Source organism: Cydia strobilella, chromosome 10 (assembly GCF_947568885.1).
Source record: "Cydia strobilella chromosome 10, ilCydStro3.1, whole genome shotgun sequence".
Classification (NCBI taxonomy): Eukaryota; Metazoa; Arthropoda; class Insecta; order Lepidoptera; family Tortricidae; genus Cydia; species Cydia strobilella.
This window is the reverse complement of record NC_086050.1, coordinates 5,251,591-5,275,877: the sequence shown is the minus strand read 5'-3', so window position 1 is coordinate 5,275,877 and position 24,287 is coordinate 5,251,591. Positions and strand designations below refer to the sequence as shown.

At 40.5% G+C, this 24,287-nt stretch overlaps 1 protein-coding gene across 1 annotated transcript; it reads left to right on the top strand.

The window, feature by feature from the left end:
• Nucleotides 1-1,487: 1,487 nt before the first annotated feature.
• On the top strand, nt 1,488-24,271 carry LOC134744723 (KAT8 regulatory NSL complex subunit 1). The gene is made up of 12 exons (XM_063678642.1): nt 1,488-3,187; nt 7,983-8,109; nt 12,309-12,532; nt 12,883-13,010; nt 13,750-13,947; nt 14,177-14,261; nt 14,953-15,087; nt 15,623-15,701; nt 16,769-16,941; nt 17,117-17,144; nt 19,482-22,955; nt 23,000-24,271. The coding sequence occupies exons 1-11, from the start codon at nt 2,301-2,303 to the stop codon at nt 19,749-19,751; spliced, it is 2,334 nt and encodes a 777-aa protein (XP_063534712.1). The 5' UTR covers nt 1,488-2,300; the 3' UTR covers nt 19,752-22,955; nt 23,000-24,271.
• The last annotated feature ends 16 nt before the right edge of the window (nt 24,272-24,287 follow it).

Here is a 24,287-nt window from a genome sequence, read left to right as displayed (position 1 = left end):
TTAGAAGATTATTTCAAACAGGTAATATACTATAATAATATAATAGGAACAGTAAGCTTAAGTTCTAAATTATTGTTTTCTAGGTTGTAGAAAAAAGGAAAATCAAAAATGGAGGTTCAACCAGCTCGGCACTTCTTGAACATACTAATTTCTCCACAAATTTCTGTGATTTGCATTCAGGTAAGACAACATAATGTTTTTTAAAGTATTGTTATTAATTATTTAGTATTTTTATAAACAGTGAATTTAGGTTATTAATTAAGATTACAGTTTGTTATCTAAGCTAATAAGAATGAGTTCCTAAAGCTCATTAAGCACCTATTTCCTATTAATGCAAGCTTCAAAATCAAAACCTGTAGTCATATTCTCATTTCAACATCAACAGTATTTACCATTAATAACACAAGCACAAAAAAGTTAAATGTAGGTAACACAGGTACCTGATCATAAATATACCTACTTATAATTTGAAATTTTGACCAAAACACTATTCTAAACACCTAATTGGAAGAAATTATTTATATGTAAACCCGAAAAAAACATTTTAATGCTGAATGAAGACAACAAGAGCAAGTCTTGGATTCTTAAAAGGTGCAATAATTTCTTTAGTTACCTTAATAACTATTTACTTCTTCTAAATACTGAGAATAGGTTTATTCGTCTTTCTGAAACTAAGTACTAAAACTAAAAAGGTCTAAATTAGCTTTGCATGTCTTAGCCATCCAATAATTTAGAAAATCAATTCATTATGCAAGGACTTTTACAAATGACTAAGAACTGGGTTAACAACAGTAAAGAATTTGTCTTTTCGGTTGATGTAGGCATGTAGGCAAATGTTGTAAAATTAAACTTAATAATATTTTTAAACATGAATTTGCAGATAGTCATATTAGGTATTAAATTGTAATAAAAAATAACTTCAACTGCTTCATAGCGGCAGACAGCGGTCGAATCACGCTGTCACGTGACGTGACAAGTCTACGATTAGTAAAGGACCGGAATGTAATTCAACTAATTTATAGTACTTTACGAAACTATCGTCTGCGTTTACCGGAACGCGTTGTTGCGTTTTGATATCGACATCTTTTTATAGAGAAATATATGTATAGCTTTTCATTGTCTTAACGCCACCACCAAGAAATACTTTCTTGTGTATTTATATTATTATTTTAAAGTTTAGGTATGTATTTTATATATTGGTAAATTTCACCGAGAAAAGAGAAATGAAGTAATTTCTTAAGATGTTTGGAAAAACGAAACGTTGAAGTCGGAATTCAAGTATACTCCTTTTAAATTAAGAAGATATTATTTTAAACACTAATTTGCAGGAATAATGTTCTCTAAAATCACCTGATTTATTAAGAAAATGTAAATGTGTGCTTAAGTGAATTTATGTTAAATGCTAAGAATTTCGTCATCATTTCAAATTTCAAAATACGTATGTTTAAATAATACAACAAGCGTGGTTTGCTGGTTTGTGAAAAAGTAAGACAACTAACTGCCTCTTTAAATTACGATAAAACTTTTATGTTAGACATGCTTCTGAAACCAATTGTAAATTAATTTAAAGCATTTATAATTATCATACGTTATCATTAGTTCATGCGACCTACTTTATAGGTTTTATTGGATTTGATTTGACTTTACCGCGCAAGTACTAGACCCAAGGACGGACTAGCCATCTCTTTTTCACAAGTCTGTCTTTGTACGCTCACCGTGGCGTACGTTTCGTCACTGGAATACGAGGCGGATCGGATTGTTTTCTGTCCTCATTCCGCCATTATTATTTAAAAATTCATCATTGTTGTTTTATTTTCGTGCTCGGTGTTATTCATTCAACGGCAGAAAGTGATGTTATCGTGTGCCTGTTTCCCGCTAAAGTGTTGAAGTGTTACGTTTCCTGTTCGATTATCATACCGCTCGGATAGAAACAAGCAACTGCGATCAGCTAGCCCACTCTTTATCACGTGGGTCAAAATTCAAATTTTAGAGCTGTCTGAAGTTTTTGTCGTGTATGAGTACCTATGACGCTTGGTATCGATTTTGCATTGGCTACCTACACCTAGAAAAACCGGCTTATCGCATCTAAACGTTGTGTATTTCAGGAGCGCGCCGGTCGGGCTGCTCGTTGCGGCCGGGGAACGGTGGAACTGACGGGAAAGAATGGTCAGATCGGATTGTGCAGTGTAATGAAGTGATTGTGTTGAAGTGTTAACTGTGGTAACGGGAAATTCAGGATTACATAAGGACGTTAATTATGGGCGAGCATAACGAGAGATCGTAGCCGGGCGTCGCGGGTCATGGCCCCGGGTCCCCGGCCACCCGCCGCCATGGACGTCCCGGAGCCGCCGTGCGCGCCGCCAGAGCCTCCCGACCTGCTCGAGCTCTCAGATCTGACCCTCTCGCTCTCGCAGTGTGATCGAGCACTCGCATCAAGCTCTGATCTTGCCACGATGGACGACGACGACGACGATATGGGGATTCAGGAGCAGCCTAATCTCGCCAAAGACTCCCAAGAAATGGAACAGATCCTCAATGATCTCAATAACACTGACCTGGGACAAGCAGACCTTCTCCAAGCTATCAAAACGTTAGAAACAGGTGATGTACTTTCAACCGGAGATGCTGACTCCATATTTCCCCTATCTGGCTTTGATATGGCTGAACCGGCAGATTCAGAGGGTGATGCACACACAACAGAAGAGAAAATTAAAGCAACACAGCTTCAGCTGGAGCAAAGATGTGCATTTTTACTAAGAAGAATGAGGATGTTGCAAGCCAGAACATTAGGCAAAAGAGTGTCGGAAGAGGTGGCTCATACATTTGACAAAGCTATGAGAGGAGCCCGTAAAGATGGTGTGGGGAGACCAATGGGTCTTAAGGCATTTCTAAAGAAAGTTGAGACAACAGCAGCTTTGCAAGCGAGTGCCTCCTCTCGGTCTACTTCAGTACTTGGTCCTAAATACTACAGAGCTGGAACCTCTAAAGGTGATGCATCAAAATCAGCATCAATTGCGATTCCTTCAGGGACATTGGCAGGTCTAGAGGACACGGCAGGGGCGCTGCGATCTCATGTGTCGGCTGTAAAGCATGCGCTGGATTCTGATGCCACAGCATCTTCATCGGGGGCAGAGAGCAATGATGAGGCAGTGATCTACAACAATCCCCATCAACAGCACGTGCCCATGTAAGTTTTTTATAATTTGCTCTGCGAAATTGCTTGAAAATAAATTGTATACATTCTTAATAACAAAATTAGAATATAAATTAGCATGTTTTTTATATTATTGACAATATCTAAAGATGGCATAAAAGTGCATTTATGATTAGTAGGTAAACCTCTTATTTATAAGTAGTTCCATTATTAACACTGGTATACTTCCACTGCATGCACATTTTGTCTCCCATAAAAAATATTTTCTGACAAATGCATCTGAGGTAATTACGTCAGTGTACTGCTAACATAACTCAAATACTCATTCTATGGCTTAACAACTCCAGATAATTTCTTCAATTCTATACATAATTTCATCAGACATCCTCTATTATGCTAGTGTTTTATAAAAAAATTAACATACAGAAAGAATACACTTCAGTACTGTAGGGTACAGGCGTATTTATACATTCTTGTCCTTTTAAATCTATCCAGTTATCAATTTTTACTTGCCACATTTAAATGTTATTTTGCAAGATTTGCAAGACAAAGTGGAGATCCCTGGGGAAGGCCTATGTCCAGCAGTGGACGTGTTTCGACTGAAATGATTATGATTGCAAGACTTACCTCAATGATTAAATCTGAAGCTCTACTATACTAACAGCTGTGCCAGAGGTGTGTCATGACTGTTTTAATGTCATTATAGCTGACTCATTCTGAGTAGGACTCATAGATATTAGATTGTTAGTAAACATGCAAACTATTGAAGTGCTTGTTAGCTACACAAGATTGATTGTACAATTTGTACAGATTAAAATATACAGGATGGCTAAAAATTAAGTGCATTCCCTTTGCCAGGGAGATTTTGGGATTATACTGAGCAACTTTTACTATGGGACCAACCACGAAATCCGAAATCGCGAAAAACATTCCCTATAGATAAAGGACCAGCCAAAATGTATGAAACAGCCAATTTTTTTTCGCGATTTCGGGGTTGGTCCCATAGTAAAAGTTGCTCAGTATAATCCCAAAACCTCCCTGGAGTGCACTTATTTTTGAGCAATGGTATATACAGCCAGGTGCAGAAATTTGGACAGTGTTTTAAACTAATCTGCAGCTCATTGTCCCAGAAATATGCATTATTCTGGTCATTTTCATAAATATTTTATTTATTATAATCAAATGTAAAAATTACTATTTAACAAAGCTCCACAAAACTGTATTTAGTTTGACTGTGGATAACAACTTGACCATAATAAAATTAATGTATCCACATTCAAAGAATGTAAAACATTGTGGAAAGGTCCACAGTATATCATAAAACTCCTGAAATTTGCAAAAGTATTTAAAAAGAAATGCAGACTTTTCACTTTTTCCACACAAATTTCTTCCGGACACATACATTAGGCAGGTCTACCTAGGGTATTGCACAACTTTCGTAAGATATTAATCAATACTTTGAGCACCCAAATCTTGACAAAATGCCAGCTGAAATAGGTTAAGCATATTAACCTATCCCAGCCCCTAAATATGTCAACAATGGCATGGTTACAATGCCTTATGCTAAGCCACTGAACTGTGAAATAACAGTAGATAATTACGACTTTATGACATCAAGCATAATGATATTATAGTCTAGTTTAATAGACTATACTAGGCCCCTTGACTATTGCACAATAACAAGTAACAAAGTTGAAATGTTTTCTTTGTAAATTCCTTGAACACATATTACAAAATTTTAATGTACTTCTAAAGATTCGCATGTCATGCCCACTAGTGACATGTAGAATCTAGTGAATCTAGTCAACAGTCAACTAATAATCATACCTAGCTATATGCTATATAGAAAGTTTTCTCAACTTTTTATTTTAAAATTGTTGACCTTTCATCCAGTACATAACTTATTGCATCATTTTTCTGTTCTCATTTTCTCATGTTGATCTTCAATATGCCATACTTATTTTAAACAATGTTCTATGCTTTTGTGTTTTGTTTGATTTAAACACATGGTGTTCAACTGTTCTGTGACCAGTTGAAACTTGTTGTAAGGTCAGACCTTGACTTATGTGGTTCTAGTAATCTAGTAGTACCTTTAATACCATAGGCATGTTGGATAAGTGAATGCTGCCATGCTGCTAGATGTATTTGAACAAATTTGTAAATTAATAAATACTATTCCTATTTATCATAGATTGGTGTTTTTAATTTTTCTGTTTCTTAGTATGTTCTCAAGCAAACAAAACATTATTTTTGATGATTGAAAAGGGCTATTTAAACACAATACAGTTACCTATAAAAAATCAAATACAAAAAATTCTTATTTAAATTAATTTCTTTTTGAGTATCCAGAGGCGGTTAGTTCAAGTCTCATCCAAGGCAGTAATTTTTCCACTTTTAAAGTTAATTCTTATTTACAACCAACTATGTCCTATGTTAACACTGTTGTATGTAATGCTGGTTAATTACATTACAATAATAATAATATGAATTCAATGTACAAACGCAAACTTATCCCTATAAGGAATCACTTCTAGTTACCCTTTTAGCAACAAAGTGTCTTGTATTATAGGTAAATGAAATATTCACGAATAATGAAGCTTAAATTCAATAAATCACATAATTTCCTCAGATGATAAAACTTAAAAGCAATATTAAACAAATAGTAAGCATAAAATAAAAAAAACCGGCCAAGTGCGAGTCGGCCTCGCGCACGAAGGGTTCCGTACCATTACGGAAAAAAACAGCAAAAAATCACCTTTGTTGTATGGGAGCCCCATTTAAATATTTATATTATTCTGTTTTTAGTATTTGTTGTTATAGCGGCAACAGAAATACATCATCTGTGAAAATTTCAACTGTCTAGCTATCACGGTTCATGAGATACAGCCTGGTGACAGATAGATGGACACACGGACAGACGGACGGACAGACAGACAGCGGAGTCTTAGACCCTATTGGTCCCGTTTTTACCCTTTGGGTACGGAACCCTAAAAATTACGATATATTTACCGTGTATTGATATAATAGCTACGGCAATTTCGTGAGGTCATTGCCTCTTCACACATTATTATCTGTTTAGTGTTTACATTATCTCTGCAAGACTCGCGCCTGAATCATTTTCCTGAATGCTAAGCAAAATGCTACTAAGCTAACTTGCCTATACCAAAGATTTATATAACTCCGTATAAGATGGATACAGTCTAAGGAAAAAACGTGCTTCGGAAATCAAGAAAATTTGATTTCTGAGATGGCTTAGACTGTTTAGATTGTTATTAAACAATTTTAACGCATATCAGTGAAAGAACGTGGGTCAAAATCATATAAAAATAATAAATGCAATCATTTATCCATATATATAAATACATTTTATGGTATTTTTAATCCATCTTCATTTTTAGTTCTAATTGTGTGTCGATAGATTGGCATTGAATTTACTGTGGCTACAAAATTTACTATGACGGTACTCCTCTATCCTATATATCCTCTTTGCCTTTACCCACTAGGATCTTTGACCTTTCTACATAATGAACTTGAACCTTTTTAGCACTTTGTTACTGATAACATAGAGTAACTTATACTAGAGCGGTACTATCATAGTAAATTTTGTAACCCCAGTAAATTCACTGCCATCTGTCGACACACTTTAAAACTATAAATTAAGATTTATAAAAATACGGTAAAATGTATTTAAATATGGATAAATGTTTTTTTTATTTGCATTAATTATTTTTATGATTTTGACCCATTTTCTTTCACTGATATGCGTTAAAATTGTTAAATAACAAACGAAACCCTCAACGCCATCTATACGACAGTAGGCCAAAGCTAGTAGCGCCCTCTGAACGAGAATCAAATTTTCTTGATTTTCGAGGCACGTTTTTTTCCTTAGACTGTATCCATCTATTACGGAGTTATATCTATCTTTGCTGATAATAATTGTTAACTTTCTACTTACTGTACTATTTATGCTTCATTGTGTTTGTTTTACAATTTGATTTGAACAAAGTTCTTTCTTACACATGCATGGAAATATTGTCTTTACTTTTGTAACAACTGGCAGCTTTGTAGTAATGTACCGTTTATGTGAAATGTAGCTAAGTGACTACATTACGTCTCATAATCATATGTGACGTTTTCAACCAAAAGGTACCACATTGTTGCTTGTCGATAAGGTTGATTTCGAATTGAAGCTATATGGAAATAGCGCCTTATTAACAACTGACAATAAGTACCCTTTTGGTTGAAAATGGCACATATACAACTACTAGGCCATATCTTTACTACACTTATCAAGATCGAGTTAGATAATGCACGTATTTTTGAGTCACAAACGGCCACTTCTGGGAGCAAAACTAATACATTATTAGTATTTATTTTCCCTTAATGATCATCAGACAGGGCTGGGGTGATGGTGATCACGTTATTCACATTTCTAGCACTAATGCACTGTCACAAACTTTCTAAGAAAGTTCTATTTATTATTTAAACAGCAAACTTTAGAAGAAAAGCCAATTGCTAAAGAAATCACCAGTTTTTGGAACCACAAGGCCGCACATGCTGCTTTTAGTGGTCAAAGAAACTTAAGTGTTGATCTTTAGGGTGTTTTGAAGAGCTACATGTGGCTCGCGAGCCGGGTTTGCAGACCCCTAATTTACCTGGATGCTGGGGACAGTTAACATATTGTGATCAGTCACACAGTTTACTTCAATGTTTTCAATAACAGTCAATGTCTCCTCCTCTCATAACACAGCAAAAATAGTTCAAAAAGGACCTATTTTGAGCATATTGCTTTATCAACAAGTTGTAATATTGTCCATACGTGTTCCAGTGAGAAACGTGCGCTGTGGTCGTACCAACGCGCCCGCGCTTCCATCGCCACGCGCTGGTGCTGGCTCCAGGCCCAGGTCCAGGAGTTAGAATACAAGATACGGCAACACACGGATTTGCACAAACAGGTAAGATTATTGTTATTTTTTTAACTCCAAGGGTCACTAGTTGCGATGCACTACTCACTTTAGAAAATGCACGCTAAAAGAGTTGCCTTTTTAGGGTTCCGTACCTCAAAAGGAAAAAACGAAACCCTTATAGGATCACTCGTGCGTCTGTCTGTCTGTCTGTCCGTCTGTCACAGCCTATTTTCTCCGAAACTACTGGACCAATTAAGTTGAAATTTGGTATACATATGTAAATTTGTGACCCAAAGACGGACATGTAACGTAAACAAATGAATCTTAAACATCGGGTCCACTTTTGGGGGGTAAATGACAAAAATAAAAAATGAAGTTTTTCTAACTATATTGTGTTACATATCAAATGAAAGAGCTCATTGTGAGAATCTCAAATATATATTTTTTATAATTTTAGGATAAACAGTTTAGAAGTTATTCAAGAAAATAGGCAAAATATGACCATTGCCCCCCTTTATCTCCGAAACTACTGGGTCTAAAATTTTGAAAAAAATACACAAAATAGTTCTTTACCAGATCACAGGAAAACCTATTAGAAATGTGCAGTCAAGCGTGAGTCTGACTTAATTACTTAGTTTTTGATCCGATCCGACTACGGGTTTTTTAGAGACGTTTCACACCTTGGAACGCGAGTCCGACTCGCACTTGGCCGGTTTTGGTGACATGGCTTCCTAATATAACCGTGTGTACCTAGTCGGCTCATAAGTTCTGTCATATACATAGTATCAAATAAAATCAAAAGTTTAAGTTTATTCCGTATAATTTGTACAGCGTTTGAAAGCTTATAAACTAGAGAATCTAAATGTATAACATTTATTCAAAATGACCGCCATAATTATCTACACAGGCTTGAAGTCTTCGTGGCCAGTCGTCAATGGATTCACGCACCACTTTCATGTCGATATTGGCCACTGCCGTAGCAAGAGATTTTTTCAGCGAGTCTAGATTTGCATGAGGTTTTGAGCACACCTTTTCCTCTAAATACTGCCATATTTTATAGTCTAAAGGATTAAGATCTGGGCTAGAGGAGGGCCAATCTTCATGCCGTATAAAGTCGATTTTATTGGAGGCGAGCCAGGCTTGTGTAGACTTTGCCTTATGGCCTGGAGCAGAGTCCTGCTGGAAAACCCAATGCTGGTTTAGAAACATCGTATGGGATAGTGGTTTCACAATATTAGTCAACACCGTGTCTTGGTACACTTTGGCACTAGTTTTTACTCCTTTCTCACAAAAATGCATACTAGTGACGCCCGCATAAGAAACTCCCAGCCAAACCATCACAGATGAAGGGTGATGACCTCTTTGAATACGGGGAATGCTATTAGACGCTTCTTTACTATTGCGAGCGTACACTCTATCATTTTGTTTATTACAGTTTTCTTCTATGTCAAAAATTTTCTCGTCCGAAAACAGTATACAACGGTGCTTATTTTTAGCGTACTTCTTCAATAAAGCTTTAGATCTTTTAAGCCTTAAAGCTTTAAGCCGACCATTGAGAAGATGGCCAGTTTTTCGTTTATAAGCACGAAGTCTCAGGTCTTGATTAAGCACTCTTTTCACCGTGTTTTTGCTCAAACCCATCTGGAGGGCCATAACTTTTTGTTTCCTAGCGGGATTTCTGGCAATGCGTGCCCTAATTGCTTGTACAACCGCTGGAGTCCTAGCTGTACGCGGACGACCGCTTCTTTTCTTGTCATTTAAACTAGAGACCTCACTGTATCTTTCTATGGTACGATACACAAATCTTAGAGAGAATTTTAAATTTTCAAGTAGCTTAAAAATTTTAGTCGGCGAGTGACCACAACGATATAGTGCAATTATTGCGGCTATCTTTAAGCGTCCACTCCATGTTGAAGAAAACAGAAAATTGCAAAATTATACTACTCAAATATTTAATAAAGATTCGAAATTCAAATGCAGAACGGTTTTTGTTTTAGGAGTTCCAAATTTAAATTTTAAAGGCCAGTGACAGAACTTATGAGCCGACTAGGTATAGGACAGATTAGTGCGATCATAGGCCCCGCGCGACGCGAATTGTAGTACAAGTTTCCTGACCATTCGAAAATCTTATTATAATCGTTAAATAAGCTAAGCGTATGCTGAGACGCAGGCGACGCAGTTCATGCAGCGCAGCGCAGAGCAGTTTTTTTAAAATATAGAACGTCCTTTATTAGCTACGCACGCTGCAGCGCAAGGACATTCCATACTTTACAGAATGTGCTCTCCGCTGCGCTGCATCATAGAGTAACTTATACTAGAGCGGTACTGTCATAGTAAATTTTGTAACCCCAGTAAATTCACTGCCATCTGTCGACACACTTTAAAACTAAAAATAAATATTTATAAAAATACGATAAAATGTATTTAAATATGGATAAATGATTTTTTTTATTTGCATTAATTATTTTTATGATTTTGACCCATGTTCTTTCACTGATAAGCGTTAAAATTGTTAAATAACAAACGAAACCGTCAACGCCATATATACGACAGTAGGCCAAAGCTAGTAGCGCCCTCTGAACGAGAATCAAATTTTCTTGATTTTCGAGGCACGTCTTTTCTTTAGACTGTATCCATCTATTACGGAGTTATATCTATCTTTGGCTGCATGAACTGCGTCGCCTGCGTCTCAGCATACGCTTAGCCTTATCCTATTGCTATGAGTATAATCGCAATGATCGCATGCTACTGACAGACACGCGTTCCGTTCGTTCGGATTGCAGGATTGTATACAGTAGAATTTTAAAATGTTAACCCTCTGACAAAATTACATTGGAAGTAGGTATTGGAACTTTTTGTTTCATTTCATGTTATTACTCGAATATTTGCATTTTCACCTAACTTTATATTATGATATACTATCCATATTCCTATAAGTGGATCAATGTACCTATGTATACAGATTCTCTGTATCGTATTTCTTTCTTTGTTTTGAAATTGAGTGCCATATGCAGTGACTCGTTCAAACCACATTCTTGTGTTATGATTAGGTACTTGTAATCGAACCGCGTATTATTACAGCGTAAAGATATTTAAGATTTAGGCCTTGGTGACTTAGGTTGGTTTTCTTGGTTTCTTGAATTACCGCGTATTTACCTAGTCTTTTACACTACAAATAGGGTAATTATTTCGAATATGCCTATTTGGGCTTCATTGTACAAAGATGTTTTTAATGGAATTTTATGCCCTGGATTCCAGCTCTTTAAGCCAAATCTCATAGAAAGCGGAGCAAGCTATGATGGCGCCATTTATGCAAATATTTCTGCTATCCCTAAATACCCTATTTATGCAACTTGATTACATGATGTATGTTTGGTAATGTTTTACGACTTTTTCTATTTTAATCAGGAACAATAACAATACAAATTTAAAAGTGGAAAAATTACTGCCTTGCGTGAGACTTAAACTTAATAGAATAGCAAGGCAGTAATTGTTCCACTTTTAAATTTATTCTAAGATATCGTTGGCAGACGTTTCTGCTTGTTAAAAATTAATACAATACAATACAAATATTCCTTATTGCACACTTCATTACAGAAAACGATACAAATAATACAGAAAAGAAGAGGTTAAACAACATGCGGTCTTATCGCTCTTAAGCGATCTCTTCCAGACAACCTTTAGGTACTGGAAATTAATAAATTAATCTCATGTGTCATGTCAGTAGGTTTTTCAGATTCAATAAAAGTATTCTAGCACAGAAAAAATACAAAACAAAACAATATACCATACAAATAAAAGTAAACTAACATACATTACATATACATATATATAGCAGGAACCAAATATTTCTGTCTTTATTTGGTTAAACTTAATTAAATCTATGACTTCTATCAACTAAAAATACTTGCCGCAATCCAGTGTGTTTTACATAAACGTTATTTACATAATATTTATCAGTACGGTTTTTACTCACTATTATTTTTAGTCGCCCAAAGAATCCGAAACATGTCGCCAAAAGCGACTAAAAATAATAGTGAGTAAAAACCGTACTGATAAATATTTTGAAATATGTCTCACGATAGTTTAAGTGCGGTTATTTACATAATACAATTTAATTAAAGCACCTCAACATCAGGGTTTTTAAATATATAAACTAGGGCTTAGTTTTAGTGGTCGTATTGACGAGGAACTAACTGAGAGTGAGGAGCAAGGAAATCAACACTAATTATTCTCCAATTGTCCAGGTCCGCGAAGCCAAAGGCCCCGTCCAATTCGAAGGAGAACCGGCACAGCCGTCCGCCTACGAGGGCCTCTTGCCCGGCGCCACCCTCGCCGACGACGACCCAGCTACCGAGACCTGTGCACGTCATCGGCCGCTCCGTCGAGACACCTTCAAGAAGAGGAAACTGCTGCAGATGCATAACCTGCATATAGCCACCAACAAGGCTGCCAAGCCTGCTGATGTCCAGTATGTAGTCTTTAAATATAATAAGCCTTATCTTTTACAAGGGCCATCTGTTTGGCGTATGATTGTTACAGAAATCTTGAGAGCGATCTTAAAGAAAAAGTTACTACAAACTACAGATTAACTAATCATACTAGGCTAGAGCTCTCACAAGGGCTACCAAGCCTGCTAATTTGTAGTAAATAGTTCCCATTCAAGGCACTTCACCTGTTTTCATACTTGTTAACTGTGAAATGCAAATGTGTGGTTATTGCTAACATTGAAGGTATTTTAGAAACCTTTTGAGATGTGTGGTTGGGATGATGATTTGTGAATTGTATAAAGATTATTTAAAGTGTTGTTTTGTTTAACAGTTGCAGCTGCGAGCACGGGCTGGAGAGCTGCTGCGTTTGCACAGGGCGGGCCTCGCCTACACAACCACCGTCTGAAGGCCTCGCGAGGCTTGACCCTGGCTACCATCCTGTGCTTAGCAACTTTAAGGGTATGTATTGTTAAGTTATGAATTATAGGCTAGCATAGGGGTTGCCAACTGCACGCCGTACACAGTAAAGAGGGGCGCCGCGCGCCGTGAGGCAATCCTCCTCACTATCTTATTCGAATATCCTAGCTACGTTAGGACGCCGAGATTTAATTTTAAACTTGCTATTGCGCTGTGGACTACAAAAAATGATGTTAAAAAAAAACTATCAGTTTAATGTTGCGTTATCAATAGTTTTGTAAATAGTAAGGATTAATTTAAAACTCAATAGTGGTGCGACGCAAGCTGGATGTGAACTGAGCGAGCTGAACCCGCGCATCTAAAGTAGAGCGCATGTGGGTTGCGATTGCGGCATAGTCGCTATATGAGCCCGTTGCGAGAGGAGCACGGGCGTCATGGTCATGCTTCTTGCTAACGTGTTCACAACATGCTACTGTGTGGCTAAGGTTTTCAGCGGGACGATCCAAAGTACACGTTTTATTTTATTTTATTTATTTGGAGATCCAACAGCTGTGACATTAACATAAAAATTATAGTTGATACAGGAAGCCAATTATAGGAACTCACAGGTAGTGACATGATACTAAACTAATAGGTACTATACTAAGGATGCGCACTATCGCAGCCACATAGTGAACAGATTTTAATTGTGATACCATAGTTTGTTTCTTTCGTAGCGTGTTTCTACTCGTCGTCCCTCGTCTCGGTGAACAAGTTATAATAAAACGGTTTTGTGTTCCAGATATTTCCCTCGGGCTGCACGTGGGCGCTCTAACCTCCGCGCGCTGGTTCCGCGCACGCGCAGCCGGCGCACGGCGCGGCGCGCACCACGCGGCGCCCTCCGCCCCCCTCTCCCCCTCCCCCTCCCCCTCCCACTCCCACTCCCACTCCGCCTCCGCGCGGCTAGAGCGCACGCCGCCCAAGCCGCGCCGCCCTACCAGTACGTTCATTCATACACACTCACTTATACAGCTTGTTATGTTAGGATATGCCATATCTATACTTATAATATCATTGCTAAACATCGATCAGAACTATCGTCAAAATGTAAACTTCCTTGTGTCCAAAAAACTAAACGTTCGAAACGCCCGTAAAATTAAATTACGAACAAAACAACCCAGTCTAAAATAATAATAAAAAAACTTACTAAATGTTATATTCTATTTCAGGATTGAAAAGAGGCAGACCACCTTTATCAAGAAGAATGAAAGAAAGAAAACAATCTGAGGAAAATGTAACTTCTACTCATGAAAGGTAATGGTAATATTAATATATATGAGTTGTTTGTAATGTTTCCCACTTTTTTGAACCATAAACAACGAATGGATTCTTAAAACCTTTTTTGTTTCGATAAAATGTCAGACCAATATTTGTTTATATTAGTGTAGTTAACTTTAATATCGGCTTATGTTTTATTACTTTACTCGCAAATTTAATTACAAATATGGTGTGTAATTGAAAACAAAACATATATGGTGGGTCACGAGGCGGCTCGCGTGGATATGATATGTAAAGCAACTTTGCCTGTAGACATGACTCGCCTGATACATCGCGCGTAAGTAAAGGCACATCTACACAGACAAAATTGTTTCGCGCGGCAAGTTGTTCACAAAGCAGCTCACTGCCTACTCATTGTCTGCCTTTGGACACAGAATAAATAATAGTACTACCGTACAGAAACGAAACTTCCTACAAAACCGAAATTTGACAGCGGTTCAGGGACGAATCATGCTGTCCCTTTCTAATATATGGCACTATCCCTTTCGGCTATTAAGGGTTGTCAAAGTTCAATTAATTATCTGTGGTCGTGCACGCAAAGGGACTTCAAGTTGAGTCAACCCTAATAATTGGTCGGAGCAATGCCGAGCCGAACGGAGCCGAGAATACCCGAATACATACACTTGATGATTGTCTGTTATTGGTCATGGTGTTGTGTCGTCGGTAGATGGCGCTCGCGCGGCAGCACGGAGGCGCGCGCGCGCGCGGCGTCGTTCGACATCGACAACATCGTGATCCCGCAGTCCGTGGCCGCCGCCACGCGCCCGCAGATACTCACCTACAAGGAGATCGTCACGCCTAAGTAAATATATTTTGTTTCAATTAGTTAAAGATCAGCCGTACGCACGCCCGTGGATAATTTAAACGGTACCTTAATATTTAGTATGAGAAACATTGGTAATTCGCCGGGTCCACACAGAGCGAGCATACGCGCGAGGCAATTTCATCGTGCACAAAACGGCCAGTGTATACGTGCTTCGACCGAGCCGGCGCGGGCAAGGCACGTCTAAAAATGTCGATACAACACGCGCGTTTCGGCCGCTGCACGTCCACACTGGCCGTTTTGTGCGCGACGAAATTGCCCCGCGCGTATGCTCGCTTTGTGTGGACCCGGCTATTTACTAGTAATTTGCATACAAATTCTTACCGATTAACGTTTCTTACACGCACGTGATTTACGCATTTAGACGGTAGGCAGTTTAATTGTTGTTTATGGTTTTGTTAAACTTGTTACAGTGTATTTTTGTTTGTAGCATTGTTGTTTCGAAAACTGTTTGACTAAAATACTTGTTTATATTTTTTATTTTTATAAATGATTTCAATCATTTCTTTTACAGGTGGCGAGTTATGGAGATGTCGGATGTGCGGCTCAACAATGGTGTTTCTAAGATAAGGCGGTTGTCATTAGAGAGCGAGGTAAGCATGTAGTAGTAAAACAAGCAATAGTTCTTTATACGGAAATATAAGTCGTTAAGATACATTTTTGATTTATCCGTTTTTAGGGTTCCATACCTCAGGAAAAAACGAAACCCTTATAGGATCATTCGTGCGTCTGTCTGTCTGTCCGTCTGTCACAGCCTATTTTCTCCGAAACTACTGGACCAATTAAGTTAAAATTTGGTATACATATGTAAGTTTATGAAATACGGGAAAACTTTTGGGGGTAAATGAGAAAATTTAAAAATAAAGTTTTTCAAACTATATTGTGTTACATATCAAATGAAAGAGCTCATTATGAGAATCTCAAATATATTTTTTTATAATTTTAGGATAAACAGTTTAGGAGTAATTCAAGAAAATAGGCAAAAAATTACCATTCCCCCCCTCTATCTCCGAAACTACTGGGTCAAAAATTTTGAAAAAAAAAATACACAAAATAGATCTTTACCTATAGATTACAGGAAAACCTATTAGAAATTGCAGTCAAGCGTGAGTCGGACTTAATTACTTAGTTTTTGATCCGACCGATGTTTTTTAAAGACATTTCACTCATGTTTCACATAAAATATACATTGTTTAAATTGTGTAATATACGGAATCTTTGGAACGCGAGTCCGACTGTGCCGCCGCGGCGGTTTACTATGAAACTTTCCATAGAATACAATTTATCGGACTCTTTAATGATGACAAACAATTTGGTGCAACCAACCCTTAGTATTCGTCTCGTTTTTGCCATACCGCCTGCCGCGGGCGGGGGGCGCCCGTCAGTCCGCATCGTCAAATCTACTCGGCAAATTTAATAAGGCTCAGTTTCCATACATGTTATTAGCAATCGGTCAACCTTCTTAAGTCAGTCGGATTATCATTAATTACCTATCAAGTTCTATAATGTAATGAAAAAGCACGCGTGCCTAATATCTAGGGTTACGAGTCTAAAAGCGGTTTAATAAGTTCCACGTCACGAGCAGGTGTGTTAAAAATAAAAATATCGATCCAGTTAGAATGAGATGTTGATGGTAGGGTAATGTGTTGTGACTATTCAGGAGGAGGACATATCGGAGGCGGCGGTGCGCGCGCGGCACCTGCGCAGCGAGGCGCGCGAGCGCGGCCGCTACCTGGGCGCGCGCCGCGGCCGCCGCTCCGCCCTCGCGCCCGAGCCCGCGCCCGCCCCACCGCCCGCCCCCGCCCCACCGCCGCAGCCCGCGCTAGAGCCCCACGAGGTACACTACAAATACTGTTCAGGAGGAGGACATATCGGAGGCGGCGGTGCGCGCGCGGCACCTGCGCAGCGAGGCGCGCGAGCGCGGCCGCTACCTGGGCGCGCGCCGCGGCCGCCGCTCCGCCCTCGCGCCCGAGCCCGCGCCCGCCCCACCGCCCGCCCCCGCCCCACCGCCGCAGCCCGCGCTAGAGCCCCACGAGGTACACTACAAATACTGTTCAGGAGGAGGACATATCGGAGGCGGCGGTGCGCGCGCGGCACCTGCGCAGCGAGGCGCGCGAGCGCGGCCGCTACCTGGGCGCGCGCCGCGGCCGCCGCTCCGCCCTCGCGCCCGAGCCCGCGCCCGCCCCACCGCCCGCCCCCGCCCCACCGCCGCAGCCCGCGCTAGAGCCCCACGAGGTACACTACAAATACTGTTCAGGAGGAGGACATATCGGAGGCGGCGGTGCGCGCGCGGCACCTGCGCAGCGAGGCGCGCGAGCGCGGCCGCTACCTGGGCGCGCGCCGCGGCCGCCGCTCCGCCCTCGCGCCCGAGCCCGCGCCCGCCCCACCGCCCGCCCCCGCCCCACCGCCGCAGCCCGCGCTAGAGCCCCACGAGGTACACTACAAATACTGTTCAGGAGGAGGACATATCGGAGGCGGCGGTGCGCGCGCGGCACCTGCGCAGCGAGGCGCGCGAGCGCGGCCGCTACCTGGGCGCGCGCCGCGGCCGCCGCTCCGCCCTCGCGCCCGAGCCCGCGCCCGCCCCACCGCCCGCCCCCGCCCCACCGCCGCAGCCCGCGCTAGAGCCCCACGAGGTACACTACAAATACTGTTCAGGAGGAGGACATATCGGAGGCGGCGGTGCGCGCGCGGCACCTGCGCCCGCCCCCGCACCACCGCCCGCTCCCGCCCCACCGCCCGCGCCCGCCCCCACCCCACCGCCCGCGCCCGCTCCCGAGCGCCCTACCGCCCGCCCCCGCCCTACCGCCCGCTCCCGCCCCACCGCCCGCGCCCGCCCCCACCCCACCGCCCGCTCCCGCCCTACCGCCCGCTCCCGCCCCACCGCCCGCGCCCGCCCCCACCCCACCGCCCGCGCCCGCTCCCGCCCCACCGCCCGCGCCCGCCCCCACCCCACCGCCCGCGCCCGCTCCCGAGCGCCCTACCGCCCGCCCCCGCCCTACCGCCCGCTCCCGCCCCACCGCCCGCGCCCGCCCCCACCCCACCGCCCGCTCCCGCCCTACCGCCCGCGCCCGCTCCCGCCCCACCGCCCGCGCCCGCCCCCACCCCACCGCCCGCGCCCGCTCCCGCCCCACCGCCGCAGCCCGCGCTAGAGCCCCACGAGGTACACTATTACTATTTACAATTACGCCGAGAGAATGGTCAACTTGTATTTACATTTCCACACATATTTTATTACCTTCTTCTACAATTTGTTACCATGGTAACTCATACGACTTGACAGTTCGTGAACTAATAATATTAGTCTAATACCGTTCGAGAAATGGAACCCAGAATTCATACACGCTTCTGATTGTAACCGCACCGGATGCCATTGCGATGCAATATACCTGAACACGCGCCCTGAACCGCCCCCGCTGCGACCATGGTTAAAGGAGAGCGTTGCGACATACGGTGCCTCACGGACACAATTCCCCGCTTTGCCCGGCATTCTAGGTTGACAATTTTCTCGAAAGAAAACGAAATATAAGTAGTATAATATTGGGAAGTTTAAACCAGTTTTAATCGCTTCGCTCGCTCACTGGTTTAAACTTCCCAATAGGGTTTGGTGATCCGATCCTATGATCTAGAATGGATCGTATCATGTATAGATTGGGACGTTTAACATTCTGGTCTAGATTTCCCAATCGGGTTTCTTGGACCATCGAACGGGATGCGTTTTACTAATTAATTTTCGAACGAGACTCCGTTTCGATCCCAATCGCGTTTAACGATTGGTCAATTGTAACCGCTTTTCTTAGGCTGTTCAAGTCTACCATTTGAATATTATTGTAGTTCAAAACGTAATACCTCATTATGAAAAAACATTCATAAACAAAGGACGCGAAAAACGTTATTATGATTACTTCCCTGCTAATTCAATCAATATAACAATTGTAAAGTTCATCCAACTTAATATTAATTTAAAACCATTAGCCACACAAACTGCATGCATAAAACTAGCGCGATGTAAACATAAACCATACGCCCGCTGAACACTCGCCAAAGTCGTGTCTAAAGGTTGCACTTGTCCAATGTGCATTGTGTCTCACTCTCTCATTAAGCACAAATGTGAGACGCAAATACACATTGGACCAAGAAATTCGACAGATAGAAAACCATCCTAACCGGTTACACCTTTAATTAGTTTATGCCTGTATAGCCAAGGCTTAGTTCCAACCGAATATAAGGCTGGCTTAGTTCCAACCGAATATAAGGCTGACGAAATATAAAGTGACCCGATCTCTGGAACAAGATTGGCTCACTTTATATTTCGTCAACGTTAACATCACTATTTAACTACTCACCATGCTAACCCAACTTCTCTACACTTCCAGACAGTGCGACCGTACTCCCCGCGCCGCTTCCCCCTCCCCGAGCACACGTACTCGGACATGCTGGCGAGCATGCCGCACGGCTACCGGCCCGCGTCGCCCTCCTCCCCGCCCTCCCCTCCCTCCGCCGCGGGGGAGGCGGGGGAGGAGTCGACCGGCGACAGCCCGCTGTCCCCGCTGTCGCCGACGCCCTACGAGGGCGACGACCCCGACGACGTCGAGTGGGACCCCAGCCAGGAGAAGGTGGAGAAGAGAAAGACCACGTTCAGGTGAAAACGGCAGTGAACGATTTTGGTACTGTTAGACGCCACTTATAACGTGTTCCAGTGTTACTCATAAGCTGTACAGGTCCATTCACCAGAGCTGGGATGAATGAGTAAATGAAAATAAATATCTATGTGTGTATCACATCAACCAATAAAATGGCGGCTACATAGATGGTAGGATCCTAACATCCATCATCATGCTATACGCGGGGGCGCCCGTGTGGGACAGAACATACGTAACTCGGTGACAACATACCAAAAAAAAAACAACCTACGCAATTTGGTCGAGTTATTTGTTGCCCGCCATAAACCATACTGTACACCGATACAGGTGTCACTCATACAAATTCCATTCGTGCCAGCTTTCGTGAATCAACCTGTGCCATTAGGATAACAAACATTTTCTAACTCTACGAAAACAGAAATATCCATTCTAATAGTAATAGAACTACAAGCTATAATTGCGATCGACTTAGACCTTGGTTTGGTTGGGAGTGGTTAGCTTCCTTGTCGAATGTCAACGTAAAACCAGAATCAGACGTAAGTGCAACATGCAATGCAGATACAACAGCATAGAAAGGCACGATAACAATAATAACATTGCCTCTGAATTAATAATTTGGAAGGAACTTGCAATATTTTCTCACTGGTGGAAGCCTGTCTTAAATTTAGCAACCTCTCTCATGTAAAATATCTCCGAAACCAGTTTCCTTTCGATTTAAAGACATTTTAAAGGAGTTTTATAGCTAGTAAACTTCAACAGCCGGGTCCACACATAGCGAGCATACGCGCGAGGCAATTTCCTCGCGCACAAAACGGCCAGTGTAGACGTGCCTCCGCCGAGGCGCGCGTGTTGTATCAACATTTTTAGACTTGCCTCGCGCGTGCCGCCTCGGCCAAGGCACGTCTACACTGGCCGTTTTGTGCGCGAGGAAATTGCCTCGCGCGTATGCTCGCTTTGTGTGGACCCGGCTAACAAAGCACAGACAGACCTAGAAGGCTGGAATTTGTCCAAAAATAGTCCAATGTACACAATGTATGATGTAAATGAATAAGTTAAAATTTTAATAGAGAAATACATAATAATAATAATACATTGTACAGTTTGCACAGGGTTGATGGTTGTCTATCTTAATTACTATAGCGTTCACATTTTGATGTGATGTACGTCTTACAATTACACCAAATTAGAATAATTCTCAGGACAATATAATGTGTATAGAGTTCTCTGCAAATACTGAATAGTTTACCGTAATATTACGGGCCATTTTAAAATCTGTTGCGAATCTATTAAAAATACTAGCCTCCCAGTGAAAAAAAAAAAACTTTATATTAAGTATAAAGAAACACATTTAGTACTAAAAGTTCAGACATCAATTCAAAATAGTATTAGCAAAAGCTATATTATTTTTGTAATAAAAAAAATCTGCAACGAATTTTAAAAGGGCCCTTATTCCTCATTGAGTAATAAAGAATTAATGTTGGTAGTTTCATAAAACTGTTTGGCTTCATTTAAATTGTTTAAAAATTGTTTTGGCTTGTTCTAATATTTTTACATAAGTTTGGTAAATCACTATAGATAATTTTAAGAGTTGTTGCTTAGGGTATCGATTGTAAGTATTGTTGTTTTAAATCCAAACTTAAAAGCTTTATTCACTGTAAGATATATCGATAATTGTAAAATTGTATAGATTTCGTTTGAGTCGATTTCACAACGGAACCAATTGTGAGGCCATTTGGTGCACCCCTCGTCCTCTTACATTCCTTACCGAGTTAAAAATACTATTCAGATGTATTTGTTGGGTGCTTTTTAAAAAAACCGTGTTTAACCCTCTGCAACTGTGGTGACTTTTTTAGAGAGACTACTGATGTGGAGTCTATCAGACGTCATTTTCGATAATTCATTAAAAATAAACTAATGGTAAAATGGTAACTATTGTTTTAGTTATCGATCATTCTATTAATAATTTAATAAATTAAATTGAAAAATGGGTTTAAAATAAAATACATAAGAAATATATAATAAACTTTAATGAGATCACAGTTTCTTACAATTTGTACTTAGGCTCACAAAAAAATTATAAAAAAACTAAACAATCAACAACTTTTAGTAAATTCAATAATTTTCCTACTTTTTAACATTGCATTTATACCTGAAAGAAAAATTGAGAAAATCTGAAGACAGTATAAGGCAATAATCAGTCCTGAAGTTGGCACTTATTTTAAAGGGTTACCCTCGATCAGCCATCTAAAATATAATTATTTATGTGGTTAGGTATCTCAGACACTATAGAAACATTAATGTTTTTGTGAGGTGACGTCTGACCGATACTATAGTACAATTAATATTTTTATGTGGTGACGTCTGATAGACACTATTCACACTATGGACAAGTACATAATTTTATGAGGTGAGGTATGTCAGACCCAGGACTTATTGCTGTACTCACGTCTGTGGGACACCCACAGCTCATATCTCCCGGTGTGTACACCGCGTCGCCACTCGGGCATCACTGTCCGATGCCGCGAGTCGTTTTAGGAAGGTAATGAGCGAGACAGGGCTATATCGCGCCGTACGCCGACATACCAACAAAAAGTATTTGGCGGTGTCTGACAGACCGCACATCAGCCGCAGAGGGTTAAGAAAATTTTGTTCTTGATAATACACAGTTGTGGTCTAACGGCCGTATATGCCCTTTTTTAAATAGCTGTAAATAGTTGAAGGGCATAACTGTAACCTGCTGCGTTTTCTTAAGACTTATCAGAACGCAGGGACTGTCAGGACTACTGTGGTGTGTTTCTGTATTAGATGTTACCATAGACAATTGAATTAATAGACTTGCGCATTCTAAATAAAATTCGTCGAGCTAGAATAGTAGTTTCACTAGTAAGCACTGATATTTGGAAGTGACTGTATTGTCAGTCATTTTTGTTGGATTTCGCAAGTTCTATTTCTATTTCAATTGTCTTTGATGTTACGGAACTTGGGTTCCATAGTTAAGCTAGTGTTAGCCTGCCCGTTTGCCGCTAAGCGATATGTAAATATTACGATATAAACAGGGCACTGAATAGTAACTAATAGACTGGCTACAAATTAATTATTTGAATCTCTAAAAGAGAGTACTTTCTGTATCAAAATTCCTTAACATACAAGAAAATGTGATAACATTGGAGATTGCATGGTGTGTGTTGTTGATTCTGCGTGACCCAGGTGCACAGAAATATATATATTTCTTGATGTATTTCTGTGCCCAGGTGGATATAGAAGGAGTATTGTTTTTTATTGTATTCTCTAAATTGCTCATATACCTAGTTATTAACTTATTATCTTGTAACATGTACCTGTTCATTGTGCAAGCTACAATTTTACAAGTATGAAACGCGGCAATAGTAGTCAATGTGTGTATATCTCATAATTACTGCCGATTTTGACCTGTAGAATTTTAAGTTTGAGCTTTCTAAATAGGCCAGGAAATGAATGCTCAAAAAAAGTTATAGAGGGAAATGCTTGGAACACAATTTTTGACTTCGCAGCTTTGTTTGGACTAGTTAGTAGGTGAAAATATCAAAAGTCCCCGGCTTAGCTTGATATCATCTTACACTCCCCATTAGGGGTGTGAGGAGGCCATTTCTGGGCTTAGCCCAATTTGACTGCATCTATCGCGGACTGTAGCCCCCGGCCGTAGCTACGTAGTCATAAATTGTGTTCCCGGCATTTCCCTCTATACCTTCTTATTGCTTAGCCTAAAACCCCCACTATGAGTAATATTAGTACATGTTACCATAGAGTAACTTATACTAGAGCGGTACTGTCATAGTAAATTTTGTAATCCCAGTAAATTCACTGCCATCTGTTGACACACTTTAAAACTAAAAATGAAGATTTATAAAAATACGATAAAATGTATTTAAATATGGATAAATAATATATTTTTTATTTGCATTAGTTATTTTTATGATTTTGACCCATGTTCTTTCACTGATATGCGTTAAAATTGTTAAATAACAAACGAAACCGTCAACGCCGTCTATACGACAGAAGGCCAAAGCTAGTAGCGCCCTCTGATCGAGAATCAAATTTTCTTGATTTTCGAGGCACGTTTTTTCCTTAGACTGTATCCACCTATTACAGTTATATCTATCTTTGATGTTACGGTCGTTGAAAATCAAACAGTCCTTCTATTCCATCTCAGTGTAAAATAGTAAAAAAATGCATTTGCTTGTGTCATAACTTTTAAATTGGAATGTTAGTAAATTAATGAATTGTAGGCCGAGTCCGGACATTCAAATTGGTTATACAACTATTATGTATACAAGATGTATTGGTTATTTTGATTTGCATTGTGTTTATATTGATCCGGACTGGGTATCGAGTGATTGGATGTTCGGTTGCAATGGAAGCCAAAGCCTTCTTGTTAGTAGTTAAGTGTAGGTTTAAGGGACGTCTCCATTCGAGACGAGATGCGCTTGAGAAATACAAAATGTCTTGTATAGTATGAAAAATAAATGTTAAATATTCACGAGTCATTTTGTTATTTTATTT